Here is a 16,736-nt window from a genome sequence, read left to right as displayed (position 1 = left end):
GTACATGCTGTGGGAAAAATGGCACCAAGAGACTTTCTTGACACTATTGCCACAAACCTTCAATTTGTAAAAATCACAGTATCTGCAAAGTACAATGAAACAAGGTATGACTGTATAAGGAATTCTTGAGAAATGGGACAACACTGTGGAGCACCTGGAGAATGAACTTATATGCAAGAAAGCTGCTGAATGTTTTTGAACAGGGAAATAGGATGGTATTTTAGGAAGTTCATCTTTTACTTGTGTGTGGGACATACTAAAGAGTCAAAGTGAGAGGCAGAGACAGTGCAGACATAAGTGATGGAGGCCCATTCCTTAGTGGTCACCATGGTAATAAAACATGGGGTAGATGCCAGAAACACAGTAAACGAGGGGTCTGTAACCTCTGGTGACTGATGAGATACGGGGGGCTAAAAGTCTAAGACTACTATTTGACTACAATACAGTGATGCCCTCTGAGACTTTTGATTGCCTTTATTTCTTTTTGTTTGTTTTGTTTTCATCTTTCTGTTTCTCACTATCTGTGCTTCTCACCAGTCCCAATGCCCTTTTGAGTTCCGTCACTGCCTGTGTGGTGTTACTGTGTTCTCGTTTCTTCTTTCTGTTTCCCTTTCTTTCTCTTCTTTTTCTATCATATATTTTGTTTTCCTGTCTTCTCTTTTTTGGGCTGGAGCAGTTAAGGGGGTTTTATTTCATTTTTTCAAATTAAATAAAGTCAATGAGGTATTCTTTTTTTGATCAGGAGCTGAATCCTTAACAATTGTTCTATTTCTGATGCTTCTGTGTCAGTTTTGTCATGCTTATGTTCAGAAAGAGCTTTGATTATTTCTAATTCTGTGGTTGTTTCAGTCATCTTAGGGCTAGAAAGAAGGTCACTGTTTACTGATTATCTCAGGGTCGCTGTTTACTGATTATCTCATGATCATCTAACTGCAGTTGAAAGATGAAGCACGGGAAAGTAGGGTAACAAAGTACGCTTTAATAGTTATTCAAAAGCTGAACATGTCCAGACTTCCTAGGAAAAAAAAAAACAAAACAAAAAACCAAGGTTGCCAAATTTTGAGAAAAATATGCTTCCACTGGAAGGGGGATGACCTTGAAGTGGAGAAACTTTAACGACTTCCTTATCAAATATTTTTAGATTCAGATTTATAATTTCCCCATCAGTTATAACTAATTTACAGCTATACTCATGACTGTTCACTGCAGACATATGAAACACAAGAGGGAAGCAGACAACTTATTTATCTTCAGAAATAAATGTTATCTATTGACATGGATCCAGCAAAGAGACTAGTTAGTATTTTCTATGTATTCCTTTTACCTTTTAAAGCAGACAGATATTTATTGGCTGTATTTCACTGTAAAATGGGAATTTTAAAGGCAAAATATTAATTACAACACAGCCAGTAAGATTCCAATGACAAAAAACGAATACAGAACATTCCACATAAGCTTTATAAAAGAACCTGCTGTCTGAATCTCCACAGAATTGAATATGGAGACTTTCACACTCCATGTTCAGGGGATCATTTATCCTTGCGGTCTGTTTTTGACAATGGCACCATGGGATGTACTATGAAACATCAACCTATTTTAGAAGGAACCGAAGCGGCCACTTACTACAAGTTCTCCTTTTGCAGGAGAGGAAACTGAAGCTAGGAAGGGTTAGGTGGCTTATCTGAGGTCAGAACAGAGTCAAGATCAGTCTCAAAGTGCAGTAACGTTTTCATTATGTTAGGCTGTCATTCTTTTGAAAACACTCCAAAATAGCTTTGCGTAATAATAACCAATGACTTTAATAGTCAGTGACTTCGCATAATAGCTGATGCCTATAATAGTTTAATTCACAAATATGGATAATCTCCCAGTGTTTGCTACCTATTCCTGTGCATGTGCCTTAAAAGTACCTCATTCTCACTTTTCAGGTTTTAGTTTACCAGTAAAGGTGCCTGCATTTATCTTGGCCATACTTTTCATAATTTAAAGACTATGATTCTGTTTATCCCTAATCTCCATCTTCCAGATTGAAAAATCATTATGGTCTTTTTTTTTGGTTTTGTACAGCAGTTCCTCAACTATCTTCCTTCCTTGCCAATCATCTTTCTCTTGATTATTTCAATTGTCTCCCCTGGACCCAACCATCTCCAAAAAGTTTTTGTGAAGTACAATGTCGATGACCATAGAGGATGCAGACCTCAGGGCTGGTTCTGTATAATGTTTTATATTTATGTCTAACATCTTACTTGATGATAATCAACATATTACCAGCCTTATAGATGAGGATGGCAGCTTGGCTGGTAAATCAGTAAGTCAGTACACAGATACTTAACGAGCATTTTCTATGCAACCTATATTGTTCTAGATGGCCTATGACCTAAAGAAGATTCTTTGTACTTGGGGTGGTAGGAAGACAACAGACTCATAAATAAATAGATAAGACAAGTTTACATATTGATAAAAATAATGAAGAATATAAAATTAGGCAATGAGATAGGGAATGACTACAGAGACCGGGGGTAAGGGAAAGTGTGTTCAATGACTTCTGAGAAATGTATACAATGTTTCCCTGGGTTGTATAGTTTGGATCCATTTCTATCTACTTCAATGTTAAATGGCCTACTACTTTTCTGACCAGTTACATTGCCTGGCCAGATTATTTCTCCTTGGTCCTATTATCTTGAGTTTTTATAATCCAGAAGGTTTCTATAGAATAAAGTAATTTGTTGTCCTCATATATATATGTTGTCTATTCTTTCCTTCAGAGCTCAATGGGTAAGTATTTCTCCAGACAGTTCTTATACTTTGTATTGTATGAAGCTTTTAATCAATGACAGCCTGGAAGGTATGTGCATGAAGCATACAGGTGCAATTTTGAACTTTCAGGTGACCCCATTCTCTAATCCCAGCATCAGATAGTTCCTACTATGACAAGAAACCATTAAAGTAATCACCTGAACATGCCCCTGCTGTAACATACTTTTCCGAGGCATAGATACCACTGGGAAAGGGAGACAGGCAGACTAGATACCAACCTGAGCTTTAAATGTTTCTAGGTTCATACACACACAGGTAACCTGGGTTTTCTTTCTTCATGATTCTCTGTGCTAGCAAAATCTGACATTATTTGAAGACATATTTCTGGAGAAGAAATCTATTTTTTTCCTCAGAAAGTCTAAAAAAATTATTCATATTTTTCTTCTGTGTCTACTTTTAAATTAAAGCAGTGATTTTCACATCATTTTGTGTAGGCAGAAGCATTCAAAAGACCTCCAGCAGCTCTTGGTAGGGAAGTGAGGAGAGTTGGGACAGCCTCTTGGAAGGCCAAGCTGGCAGGGCCCTTCACCCCTATTTTAACCAAAGCCTACCAGGTCCATACACTGGGATTTTGTATGAAATCTCATGTGAAGAAAGAAAAGTTATTGTGCTGACAATGTTTTCAAACCACCAGGATATAGAATACACTACAAATGTGACCAAACAATGAAGAGGCCACAACCTCAGAAAAGAAACAAGAACTTGCAGAACCGTTTTCTAAACGCTCCTGTGGCAGCACGAATTCTAGGAAAGGAAAGCCCTCTTCAAAGATTACCTATCACATCTTGCTCTCACAGGAGCCAACACCCACCCATGTGGCTTGTTGCTGCTGTACCTTTGCGGTTTCCAACCTCAGCAAGGATCTGGGTGCCCCATGGCAATCATTTTACTGACCTCTCTTCCCAGTCTCACTTCCCTCCAACTGAGGGGTTTCTAATTTTGTTTATGCCACAGCCCCTTCTGCAGTCTGGTGAACTCTATGGATCTCTTCTCAGAATCATGGTTTTCAGTATGTAAAATACAAAACAGGATTTCAAAAGAAGCTGATGATATTAAAGTACATTTCTATTCACAGACTCTTTGGGGGTCAGTGGACTCTAGGTTAAGAAATACCTTTGAATGATGACTTGGTGCCTGTTATATCTCGTTTTGAGATGATTCTAATGCTAAATTTCTCACCCTGTCCTCTCTTGAGTTCCAGTTCTCCCTTTGGTCTGTCTACTAAGAACTTACACTTGACTTTCCCACAGGGACCTAAAATATAACATATTTTACTCTGAGCTCCCACTTTTCCCACCCAAATCTACTTTTGCTCCCTTGTTCTTTTCATCAAGTCAACCGCATCACAAGCTTCCTGGTCAGGGAGTTTTAGACCCATCCATGACTCCCTGTCTCTCCTACATCTCCGACCTGTAGGCCCTCTTGACAGTATCACCGTGCTCTCTCTTGAGTCCACCATCTCCTTTCATTCCTGGCACTAGGACCTTTACTAACTTCACCGTTTCTCACTTGGATTCTTGCATTACTCTTCTGACTCATCATCTGCCTCCTAAATGGTACCCTTAGTGGTGACATAAAGAAGTCAGAGCCATCATTCCAAACCTAGGCAGGCCTGACTATCCCTCTCCAGAATTAATGCAAAATTCTTAAGCTGCCACTCACAGCCCTCTTTAGCCTGGCCCTGGCCTTCCTCACCTACATTGGCCTTCATGTCCATCTCAGCACTAAACACTTGTTTCCCTCTGCATAAACGCTAACTGTGTTTACCTCTCTCTTTAAGTTCCTCAAGTAACCTAAGCCTAGAGAACACTTTCCTTCTCCATTTAACACCCAACTGCTGAAACACACCCCAAATGTTAAGGGCCAAATGTTATCTCCTTGATGAAGCCTTCTTTTTGGAGGCTGCTTCGGAATAAAGGGACCAAGGGCTCTCTCTTCAACATTCTCATATATTTTTAGGGATGCTTCACTTTTCATACTTATTAAAATCATAATTTACATTATAACTATTTAAGAAAACTATGAGTGCCCTTTCTTAAAGCATCTTTTGTGAGAGAAAGAATGACGCCTTACTCATTTTCATAGTTTTGCAGTGCATGTTGGCCAAGTTTTCTGTTCCACCGCCTGAGGCTGGTTGACTAACTGGCTGATTCTCCTAAAGAGCAAGCCTGAGTTTTTCATCTCAGCTGCTTGAACTCTGAGTCAGTCAATAAATGTTAGATTCTCAAATTCAAAGACAAATTCTCAACGTCTAAATCTCATATAAGCTTGGTGGAAATAACATTATTTTAAAAAGCTGGACTAATTCCATGACCTCAGAAGAATATACTACTGTCCGGTCTAAAAATAAGCACTGTGGACCCAGGGACCTGTTACTAGGAAGCTGTTCAAAGGAGGTGACTAACTGATCTCTTCTAATTAGCTTGTCCTCTTCTCAGAACAAGTACAATGGCCAGACATGGAAGCCCAAGCCTGTAATCCCAGCACTTTGGGAGGCCAAGGCTGGAGGACTGCTTAAGGCCAGGAGTTTAAGGCCAGCCTGGACAACGTAGGAAATCCTCATTTCTATTAAAAGTAAAAAAAAAAAAATTTAGCCTGGCATGGTGGTGCACCACCTGTAGTCCCAGCGACTTGAGATGCTGAGGCAGGAGGATTGCTTGAGGCCAGGAGTTCGAAGTTGCAGTGAGCTATGATTGCACCATTGCACTCCAGCCTGGGCAACAGAGTCAGACTCTGTTTCAAAAAAATAAATAAATAAAATAAAATAAAATAAAAAATGAGCATAAGATTTTAAACAACTGACTTACCTTTGATTTCAGGATAGTAGAGGAAAGGTTTTGGTTCACTAGTTTCCAAGTCAGATTTCCTCCGAAGCTGGACGAACACAGAGGCTGGTTTCGTAATATTAACATCTTTATACTTTGGAGTTTTGAAGACGATGGCAAACTGCAGGATACAAAGAATCACATGTTGGTGTAGGACTACATTTTTTTTTTTTTTTTTTTTGCAGTAATGCTACTCAGTAAACACATTCCTTATGCTTTTCTTTATATCCAATGTTTAGACACAGTGTACTAAAAAACCGTGTCCTGGAGAAAGTTCCAAACTCAGAATTCTATACCAATACATTTTTATGAAATTGCTACTGTAAAATCAAAATACAATGCTGTGCTAATGTACTACAAATCTTTATTATTTCATTTGTCTTATATTTCAAATGTCTTCTAGTTGTAAATATCATGCTTATAAAATTCACTGCATATACTTTCTTCTCTTCCAAAACAGCCTTAAAAGCCTCCAAGATTATTTATACCAACATCAGAAAGACTGGGTATGGAAAGAGAGAGATGGCTACAGGCCAGTGATGAAGAGAAGAAACTAAACATTGCTTACATTGGCATCGTAACACATTAGTTCTTGGTGGTATGTTAGGGATTGTAGCATTTTTCAGTTTGATTTTTGACTATGTAATATATTCACAGGGCTAAAGATTTTGTAAAATATAAAAAAGCATACAGTGGTATTCTCTTTGACATTCTTGTTCCCCATCCATGCAGTTCCTACAGTGTACCAGTCAGTGGTAAATACTGTTATTAATTTCTTAGGTATCCTTCCAGAATTTCTTTATGCATGAACATAGAATCATTTCTACATGCATTTTGTTCTACACCCATCTTTTAAAATATTTTAACACTGTATAATTGAGAACTGTCTATATTAGTTCACAGAGTACTCATTATTTTGAATAACTACATGATATTTCATCAAAAGGATAGACTATAACTTAACTTGCCACTTATTGATGAATATTTGGATTGTTTCCAATTTCTTGTTAACATAATACTTTTCAATTACTTGTAAAGAGGAGAATAATCATTAAAGTGGGGGCTCAGCATTGTCATCTCTTAGTCATTTAGTTGTCACTGGGAAATCTTCATTTAACAGGACGATATCAGCTTCAATTAGAAGATGACTCCTAGAACATCCTTTCAACAGGTCTCACCATGATTACTTTGGTAGAACACGAAAAACATTTTCACTACAGGACCTGTGGGGCACTGTCTTATGGGTTAGGGGTTTAGGCAGCAAGTTAAATATCTTGCCAACATCTCAGAGCAAACGATCTAACAGAACCTTGCCCATAACTCCACAGTAGGTAACTTTTTTGGATGACCTGCATGAGTCTTCAAAACAGTACTGTTTTATGGAAGTTATATATTTACGATTTTTCCTTTTTACAGATGGAAGCTAAGTACTAAATTTCAACAAAGCAGAAAGTGTAAAATGATGATAATAATATGAATCATGCCTATAATCCCAGCATTTTGGGAGGCCAACATGGGATAATCGCTTAAGCCCAGGAGTTCAAGACTAGCATGAGCAAGATGGCAAGACATCACCTCTACAAAAAAAATAAAAATGAAAAAACTAGCTGGGCATGGTAGCATGCCTGTAGTCCCAGATATTTGGTAGGTTGAGACAGGAGGATCCCCTGAGCCCAAGAGTTGGGGGACACAGTGAGCTGTGATTGTACCATTGTGAGCTGTGATTGTACCATTGCACTTCAGCCTGGGTGTCAGAGTGAGATCCCATCTCTAAAAATAATAAGGATTAATAATAATAATAATAAATCACTTACTTGTCTATGAACATCTGTGGGGGAAAAATCTCCAAATCCTTCCCAGACTCCACCATTTTCCTCCTCTTCATAAAATCGAATCTGGATGTCATCTGCAAACAATCACATTGAAGTGTGTAATTTCACGTAGTGTAATAATATTTATAAACACGCTGAAAAATAAAACTGGTTTAATATTCTACCTAGTATCTATTTACTTTTAAAAAACAAGATCAAAAGGGAAGTCTTTTAAAATCTTCACAAATCACTGACATTTTTTTATTATTTACCACAGTAATGTGCCCCAAGTTTCATTCACAATGAGAGAATAGTAGATTTACCTAGTTAACCTGAATTTTCTTTTAATCTTTGACCTTACTGCTTCTCCATTCTTAAGCCAATCCTGAGAAACACGAAGGATGGTGGAAGAATATTAGAATCCCAAGAGGCAGTGCAATTCAATATATAGATGTACATAAAAATAATTAACTTATGTAAGTTTTACTATTAATATACGGCAGATGCTATTCTAAGTGCTTCATATATACACATATTAACTGATTTCATCCTCACCACAACTTTGTGGTGTAGACGTACTATCATTATCTTCACTTTGCAAAAGAGAAACTGGGGTCCAAAGAGGTTAAGTACTTATCTGAGGTTGAACAGCTAGTACATGGAGGAACCAGGATTTGAACATGGACAGTATAATTTCAGAGTCCAGGCTCTTAACACACTATTAAACTGTCTCACTATAATAGTCTCTTAGTTCATACTGAGTAATTGGTCAAAATACTATAATGATCAGGTCCCTTCTAATTAAAATGCAATGCTTAAATTGCACACTCTAGTCATGGACTCTATTTACTTCTACAGAAATGTAACAATATAACTTAGGTTGGCATCTTCCTGGCTTCACTTTCCATTTCATAGAAAGGGACACACTATTGACTTGTGAAACAAAGTTTTTATTTCTATTTAAGTAGAACTTTAGAAATACTAGGAATGGATAAAACATCTTACTACCTCCTTTGCCTTCAGGCAGGACTACACTGGACCTAGTTATTGAGATTCTTTAAGCCAAGTACGAGACATTTCTTACTAAGCCATTCCAATGTAATGATAATGACTAAGAATCTCATTTACAAATAAAGGTACTCAGATTGTGTTTACTCACAGTATGTACACCCAGGAATCTAGAAATGAGTATTACTTGGACAGAGTGGATTGGAAGAAGGCTGACACTAGTGTAGGCAGAGAAAGGGTAAACGTCTGTTTTTTCAGACAGCGTCTTGCTCTGTCATCTAGGCTGGAGTACAGCAGCATGACAATAGCTCACTACAGCCTCAAACTCCTGGGTTCAAGCAATCCTCCCACCTCAGCCTCCCAAAGTGCTGGGATTACAGGCATGAGCCACCATGCCTAGTCTGTAAACTTTTTTTGATAAAGTATATATGTGTTTACTTCAAAATCTGACCCCATGTTTTCTGACTATATACCTATATTAATCTCACATGAGAATTTTTTAAAAAGCCACATGTCTTTTATTCATTTATTTTACTTATTTATATTTTCAGTCAGGTATTTACTTTGAAAATGCTCACCTTGTAGTAAACAGATATTTATTATACTGCACTTTCCAACTATCATTTTATTTAAAAAAATAATGAAGTTTGAGAAAATAACACATTTTCCTCAGCTTTTACTAATCTATCAATGTTGTAATGTATCTAATGAAAGATAAATGCCAAGAACCTTTCCTCAAAGGGAAAATTGTGAGAGAAATGTGCTTTGAGAATTTCCCTGTATTCCCTGTTCTCCTTCCTTTTCTTAGTTAACATCACATCTGTGGAAGTGTTCAGAGAAGTTCTCTCAGTGTTATATGAAAACATTGCAAAATAAATAAGATCAACAATTTAATACTATGAAAAACATTATTTATTCTCTGTGTGTGTTTATATGTGTGTCAAGAATGGGCTACTATTTATTTTTGTTTAACAAAGTACAGATACTAATTTTAAAGTATAAAGGTACTGAAAGTTGCTGATGATTATTACCACGATTTTCTTATTTCTCTTTACTTCTTTGGTAAATCTAAAAGTGAATTAGTTGACTTAAGAAAAATAACACAGACAACTTACATTTGGAAGAGGTAAAACATAAATGCTTTTTAAGACTTTTCTATGGCAGCAGAGGGACGTTTCTTGTCCACTGCTGAAATGTGACTCATAGACACACTCAGAATGTAGTTCACCTCTTGAGGTCAGAGATCAGAGAATGTATTTACCTTTCTGAACTTTGTCACAGAGAAGATAAATTTCCTCCCCTCCAGTCACACATCCAGCTGTCCTGTCCATTCTTACAATTTTCAAGTTGGATGCGTTGGGGGCTTCTGTTCACAGAGGAAAAACAACAATAACATGGTTAATCCTCAGCTCAACAAGCCAGTCCTTTAGGTAGGACCCTCCCCTTAGCACACGTGACCAAAACAAAGCTTAAATACATGCTTTCACTAACAAAAATAAATAAAACAAGAATGGCTTCTGAAGTTCTTGGAACATTTCTTGGGCATGGGTCATTTATGATCACCAAAACAAATGAGGTAGAAAGGAGTAGGTATTTGTTTCTCCCTCTAACACAGAGAGACTGATACAAAAAGAGAAAGAGCTTTTCTGATGTATTGGGAAGTACCAAGCTAATTGATTTATGGCCTTTCGATGAGGTCAAGACTTTAATTCCAAATTTGTTTCCATGATTCTGCTATTATTCTATTTACAAGAGTCCTAAAACTTTAGGAAAAGTATAGTTTTCTTAAACTACTTACTACTTTTTATTTTACAGGCAAGGAAAATGGGGACGTTATGTTTCTTTTTCCCAAACTAAATTAGGATTCTGTGTGGTGAAGAGGCAAAACTTTCTTGTGGCAATAGCAAAAAGCTTCCTTTTTTTTTTTCCCTCCAACAGCTGCATTTTAAGGTGATTCTGTGGTATGAGTCTGTATCATTTTATAACCTTTCACTTCCCTTCAAACTTGTTTAAATTAGATAATTCAGTTAGTTATACTTGGAGCATGGAGTTTTCCACACATGCCAAATTCTATAAACTTTCAATGAGTCTGAGTACTATGCTTGCAGGCTTTTTGGAAACACCTGTCTTATCAATCCCATGCATAATCAAACGAGAAAGTTGCATAGTAAATGCTGAAGATTACTGTAAAACTCAAAAGTTCTAGGAACTATAAATTTTTATATATATATACTTTTTGTGAGATGGGGTCTCACTATGTTGCTCATGCTGGGCTGAAACTCTATATCCTCCCACCCCAGCCACCCAAGTAGGCAGGACTACAGGACGTGATGCCTAACCCGGCTTGAAATAGGATTCGAAAGTCACATGCTATCTATGCTACTCATTCATTTAACTTCAAGTTCTCTCTTGATACAGCTAGTAACATATGGGCAAGAAAATGGGTAAGAATAATAGCTGTCTTTTATTAACTTCTTTCCAGAGCCCCCCCCCCACCACCAAAGAAAATTGGGATTATTCTCCCTTCTAAAAGCATCAACCATGTATCTTTAAGTAAGACATTCATAAATAAGAAGAGATGTGCCATTTCATGCAAAAGACTAAAAAATGTACATCAAAGGAAAAAGAATTACATGTAATGAGCCCCTCTTAAAATATCTCATTTAACCTGGACATCAACCTTTTCAAGCTAGATTTTCCTATTCACATTTTATAGATGATAAAGCTGAGGCTTAAAGTGATTAAGTTACCTTCCCCAGGACTCAAGCTAGCAAGTAAATGGCAGGGTGGGCTGGAAGTCTATTCTTGGTGTGCCCCCTGTTGGAAGTGAATTACTCACTACTGTCATAGATGGCGTCTGATACCACGGGTTCCAGGCGCCTTGTGAAGCTGCCAGTGCTATCCGGAAGAAAAGCTGTAAACATGAGCCGCACCACGCTGAGGTCCATCTCCTTGGTTTGCTGCAGAGCTGCTTGGCGGATTAGCTCTTTTTCCCGATCTATGGCCATACAACACAGTCCATTCATGCCCAGGGAAGTGTGAACATTTAAAAGACCATGCTTTTATAAACCACAAATAATGTAAACTTACAATAAAAAACCCATTTTCCTCTTTTGAAACTCTTCATATTGCTAATAAAATGTTAAAAACAGTCTCATTTATGTCATCCAATATGAAAGGCATCAAAGACCTGCATTTTCTCCGGATTACAGTAAAAACTCTCTTCCATGTATCAGATTGCCTCCCTCCTCTCCTGTCCTCCCTCCACCTTTCCCTTTTCTCTCTACAATAAGAGTTAAAGGCACACAGGATGTGATCAAATGGAACTGAATAACCCTACTAGGCACCAGCTGTATTGAGAAGTATGCAAATTATTCCAAAAGCTGTTTGGGCACAGGGATTGAGCTCATTCCACAGTGCCAAGCAGAGAGCCTGGCACATAGTAGGTACTCAAAAACAACTTCTGAAGGAACTGAATGACTCAGTGACATCTTGTTTCTTCCCTCCTACTGGAGTTTTCATGCTGATGGATATAGTCATAATTGAGCTATAATATCATAAAAGGTAGTGATTCAAGAGACAAGTACTACAAGAGAGCTACAAATGAAGTGATGTGGAATTTCAAAGGAGGACAGAGTTCAGAGGGCTTTGGAGCAGAAGAGGCATTTGCTCTGAATCTTGAAAAGGTGGCAGAATTTGGATATAATCATATAAGAGAGTGAATAAAGGCATTCCAGGAAGAGGAGAGAGCAAACATAGAAAGAACGTGCCAAGACAGGGAAGTGAGAAATCATGGTGCTCCTACCAAGTAGTACAGTTTGACCTGAAGGGGCAAAATGGGAAACAGAGTTGGAAATGCAACCTGGGGCCAGCTCTTGGGAGATCCAAAAAGCCAACTTACAGAATTTGGATTTTGTAGGCAACAGGGAGACACTGAGCAGCGACAAGATACAGAACTTAAGTAATATCTGTCTGGCTACAAGATGTAAACTCGATTAAAAGTGGGGAGGGATAGAGACCAGGGAGAAGACTACTATAAGTGGAACAATGAAAATGGAATGTAGTGTGGCATGCCAGAGAGCACGGAATGGCTGGACCACAGCCTTGCAGCACAGGCAAGGAGGGGCAGTCAGAGAGGATGGGAACATTTTGAGTCTGGGTATCAGAAGATGGAGTATATTTAGTTGAAAACTGATAATCAGTTTTGAATCATGTGAGTATGAGATGATGACTGGAGGGCCAGAGTAAAGGACAAAACACAAAAGTAGAAATGGGGCAGGTGGTGGGACAGGAAATGGGGTTAAAAAAAAATTTTGAGTAAAGGCAAGAAATGGAAAATCATACCATTTTTCTGATAAAGATAATAACAGTTTATAACTTATCTGCAGAGCCCAAAGAAAGAAAAATGTCTTATAATAATGTGAGTTGGGGAAGGTAAAACAGAGGAGGTGTTCTTTGGACAAAGTCTTGAATTCTGCGTTGGTTTTCAAGAGGGTGAAATGGAAATGGTGGGGTGTTTTTGGTAGAGGAAGATACATACAAAGGTATAAATATACCTCAGTTATTCAGAGAGCAGAGATGGCAAGAGGAGGATGCAAGGTGGGCTGGAGATGAGGCTGGAAAGGTGCTGGGGCCAGAGAAGGAGGGCTTTGTATGCCAGGCTATGGAGCCATAGGTTTTATCCTAGAAGTAGCAGGATGCCATCAAGTTTCTGAGCAGGGAAAAGGTGACAGCAGTGTGGGGTAGAGACTGGAAGGGATGCAGATGAACATATAATTCATACAGATGAAAACCAAAGCCTGGACCCCTTGGGGAGGAGCAAGGCCAGGAGAATGATGCTTACCTCCCAACTGCCGGTCCCCTCCACCTTCTGCTTGCAAATAGGCAAGGTCAGGGTGCACCAAGAGTCCAGGATTATAGCCCCTTATACACGCCTCTGTCATTCGTGCTTCCAGTGTTTCAAATACTTTTTTCTTTGTCACATGAAGTATACCCAGGTTTGCGAAGCTGGAGAAAAAACAGTAACAGCAGCAGCAACAACAACCAAAAGTTAGGCACTTAATGTCTAGAGAATCTGGCTTCACTTGTAAATTTTTAAAAAATACACAGGCCCTCAAATGTTTTATACAAATCTCTTGGGGCTAGATGCATTTCAGAATTCAGTGTATTTTTGATGTTAGGCAATATATGGCATATACTGCATATTACATAATACTCTAAGCAGGTCTGGGGTACACAATGTAGTCAAACACGTTAGTATTTCTGCAGTGAAATATATAATTGGACTCACCAAATGGAAAAATAAAGACTATAAACAGCTACACGTCAGATCAGATTGGTTTTTACTACCAAATGAGTCTGCGATAAACTTGGAAGAATGTTTTTGTTTTCAGAGCTTATTTGACTTCCAAATTGTGATTAAGGGAGTGGGAGCATATGTGTCTATGTGTCTTAATGAGGAAGTCTTACTGGGTTCATTTTGAAGTATTTTCTATGGGAGTTGTATTAAAAATTAAAAATTCAAAATATAATACTAACACTTCTTAAGAATAAGAGGAGTATTATATTTGGAATGATTATTTTCCTTTTGAATCATCCTTGGGTTTCTGAATGGGATTTAAAGTCTACCTGTAATCTTATCTTCTCCTGAGTTATCTATAAGGTTGGAATTATTTATTACCATTAGAGTTGTCATCTAAATATACATGTAAACAGGGATGGAGAATCTTATATCTCACGAAGGCTACATATCTATAAAACAAAATATGTTGATAAGCTTAAAAGCAATTAAAATGATTTATAAGAAAATATATAAAATGTTCCAGCCGTTCACTTTTGAAATTAAAGTGTATGAAACAAAGAAGTCTATTCAATAAATATAACAGGCAAACAAAAAAGGACTTTACCAAGGAGATTCATTCATTCAACAAATATTTATGCAGATCCTTATCAGTGCCAGGAAATGTCCTAGATGCTTTTGTCCGCAGTAAAAAAATCTCTACCTTCACTGAATTTATATGCTAGTATGACAACGGAGAAGAAACAAAGAAGTAAACTATACGATACAATTTAGAAGGCAATAAGTGTTATCCAGAAAAATAAGGTAGGAATGAGGAACAGGAGAGGTAGTAGAAAAAAGCATAACATTTTAAAGTAGGGGGAGGTCAGGAAGGACACTCAGTGAAAAGATGACAACTGAGCAAAAACCTGAAGGAAGTGGTGGGGAAGACATGAACATATGAATGATGAAGGCAGCAAAAAGAACAGTAAGTGCAAAATTCCTGCGGTAGGACCACGTTGGTGTTTTCAAAACACAACAAAGGCAAGGTCAATGTAGCTGGAGTGAAATGAGCAAGCTGTCAGAAGTAAGTAAAGAATTCAGAGAGGTAAGCAGGGGGCCAGATCCTTTAAAGCCTTGTAAGCTTTCGTAAGGATTTTTTCTTCTAGCTTTTACTCAGAAAGAAAGAAAAAAAATTAGTAGAGGAAAGAAAGAGATTTCATGACAACTGAATTGAAGGAAAGAATGAACAAGCTAAGGTAGCAAGGTCAGATAAACTAGGGAAGAAAATAGGAGTTATAAGGCAGAATGAAATGAGGCCCAGAGACAGAATAAGTCATGTGTTCAGGCAGATGAAAAAAGTGGATAGCTAAGACACAGAACAGAAAATATACCACTAGAAAATAAGCTCCTTGAAGGCAGGGATGTCTAGTCCCTAGAACAATGCCTGACATATGAGTGTTTAAGTATCTGTTGATAAATGAATGCATGAATTAATACAGCACAGAAAAATATGCAGCATGACATACTTACATGCATAGAAGTATAAGCAGTTTTTCACAAACAATACCTCCATCTTTTGGCCCTTTCAGCCTTATTCCCATATAGAACTTCCCTAACTGCAGGAAAATGGGGTTATCTCCTCAGAAATAGCAATGATAAACATCTGTGTAACACCTTACCCTTTACCGTCAATAATATGCTTTTCATGTATATTGCCTCATCTAGTCTCTGTGAGAAAAACATCATCCTTATTAATTTATTATGTGAATAATGAAGGATTTACTCTGGTTAACAAATGAAACAGTACAGAAGTCAGTCTTCTGCTTCAGGTAACGATAGAGTAAAACAGACTGGATTGAACCTTAAATATCTAAAATACATGAAGAAATGGTTTTCAAACACTAGAAAACAGGCAGCACAGACATTAATCTTAAAGAAAAATAAATAAGGTGAATCCTGTAATTACTCTGGCTTAATGCCTAGAAAGTCCCAGGCTGCAGCACAGGAAGGAGGAACCCCAATAGGGCCTGGCAATCTCCGAGGTTGAGGAGACACAGTTAAACACTGGAGGAAGCCAAGGAGGCTAAGACTCACAGGCAGAGCACCGGAGAGGAAGAAACTTCAAACAGAGATACACTCAGAGACCACTGGAGTCTTCAGCTGAGTGCTGTGTGTGGGGAAAGTCCATCAAAGCTGGGAAAAGAACCACCATAGAGGTGGAGGCAGAAAAATTACTGGAATACTTCAAGAAATCTTGTAATACATGGAGCATCAGGTTGAAAATTCAGAAACGTACTGCCTTAGTAATGATGTCAAATAAACCCTAGAGTAAAGGTTTCTCTGGTCTCCCTGACAAAGCTTAAAAGTAAGTTTAGAAAGAATCAGACTGTTCCCAAATATAACTTCATCCCAATCCTCAAACATTTAAAAGCATACCAAAAAAAAAAAAGGAATCCAGGACTCAACGCTACAAAATTCAAAATATCTGTCATCCAATAAAAAACTACCAGGCATGGAAAGAAACAGAAAAATAGCATGTCCTTAGAAACCTACAAAGAGACTTAGACTCCCATACAATAATAATGGGAGACTTTAACAACCCACTGTCAACATTACATCAACAAGACAGAAAGTTAACAAGGATATCCAGGAATTGAACTCAACTCTGCACCAAGAGGACCTAATAGACATCTACAGAACTCTCCACCCCAAATCAACAGAATATACATTCTTCTCAGCACCACATCGCACTTATTCCAAAATTGACCACAGAGTAGAAAGTATAGCACTCCTCAGCAAATGTACAAGAACAGAAATTATAACAAACTGTCTCTCAGACCACAGTGTGATCAAACTAGAACTCAGGACTAAGACACTCAATCAAAACCACTCAACTACATGGAAACTGAACAACCTGCTCCTGAATGACTACTGGGTACACAATGAAATGAAGGCAGAAATAAAGATGTTCTTTGAAACCAATGAGAACAAAGA

The 16,736-nt window shown here is 37.9% G+C and overlaps 1 protein-coding gene across 2 annotated transcripts in view; it reads right to left on the bottom strand.

Annotated features, from left to right (window-relative positions):
* NFKB1 (nuclear factor of kappa light polypeptide gene enhancer in B-cells 1) overlaps window positions 1-16,736 on the bottom strand; it is a 104,949-nt gene that overhangs the window by 26,994 nt on the left and 61,219 nt on the right. For both annotated transcript variants that reach the window (XM_011992255.1, XM_011992256.1), the window contains exons 6-10: window positions 13,305-13,468; window positions 11,301-11,459; window positions 9,723-9,827; window positions 7,457-7,548; window positions 5,625-5,763 (exon numbers count right to left, since the gene is read on the bottom strand). In XM_011992255.1, coding sequence (XP_011847645.1) covers window positions 5,625-5,763; window positions 7,457-7,548; window positions 9,723-9,827; window positions 11,301-11,459; window positions 13,305-13,468 — 659 coding nt within the window. The remainder of the gene's footprint in view (window positions 1-5,624; window positions 5,764-7,456; window positions 7,549-9,722; window positions 9,828-11,300; window positions 11,460-13,304; window positions 13,469-16,736) is intronic.

Source organism: Mandrillus leucophaeus, unplaced genomic scaffold (genome assembly GCF_000951045.1).
Source record: "Mandrillus leucophaeus isolate KB7577 unplaced genomic scaffold, Mleu.le_1.0 Scaffold409, whole genome shotgun sequence".
NCBI lineage: Eukaryota > Metazoa > Chordata > Mammalia > Primates > Cercopithecidae > Mandrillus > Mandrillus leucophaeus.
The sequence above is the reverse complement of the archived record's forward strand: the minus strand, read 5'-3'. Positions and strand labels throughout refer to the sequence as shown.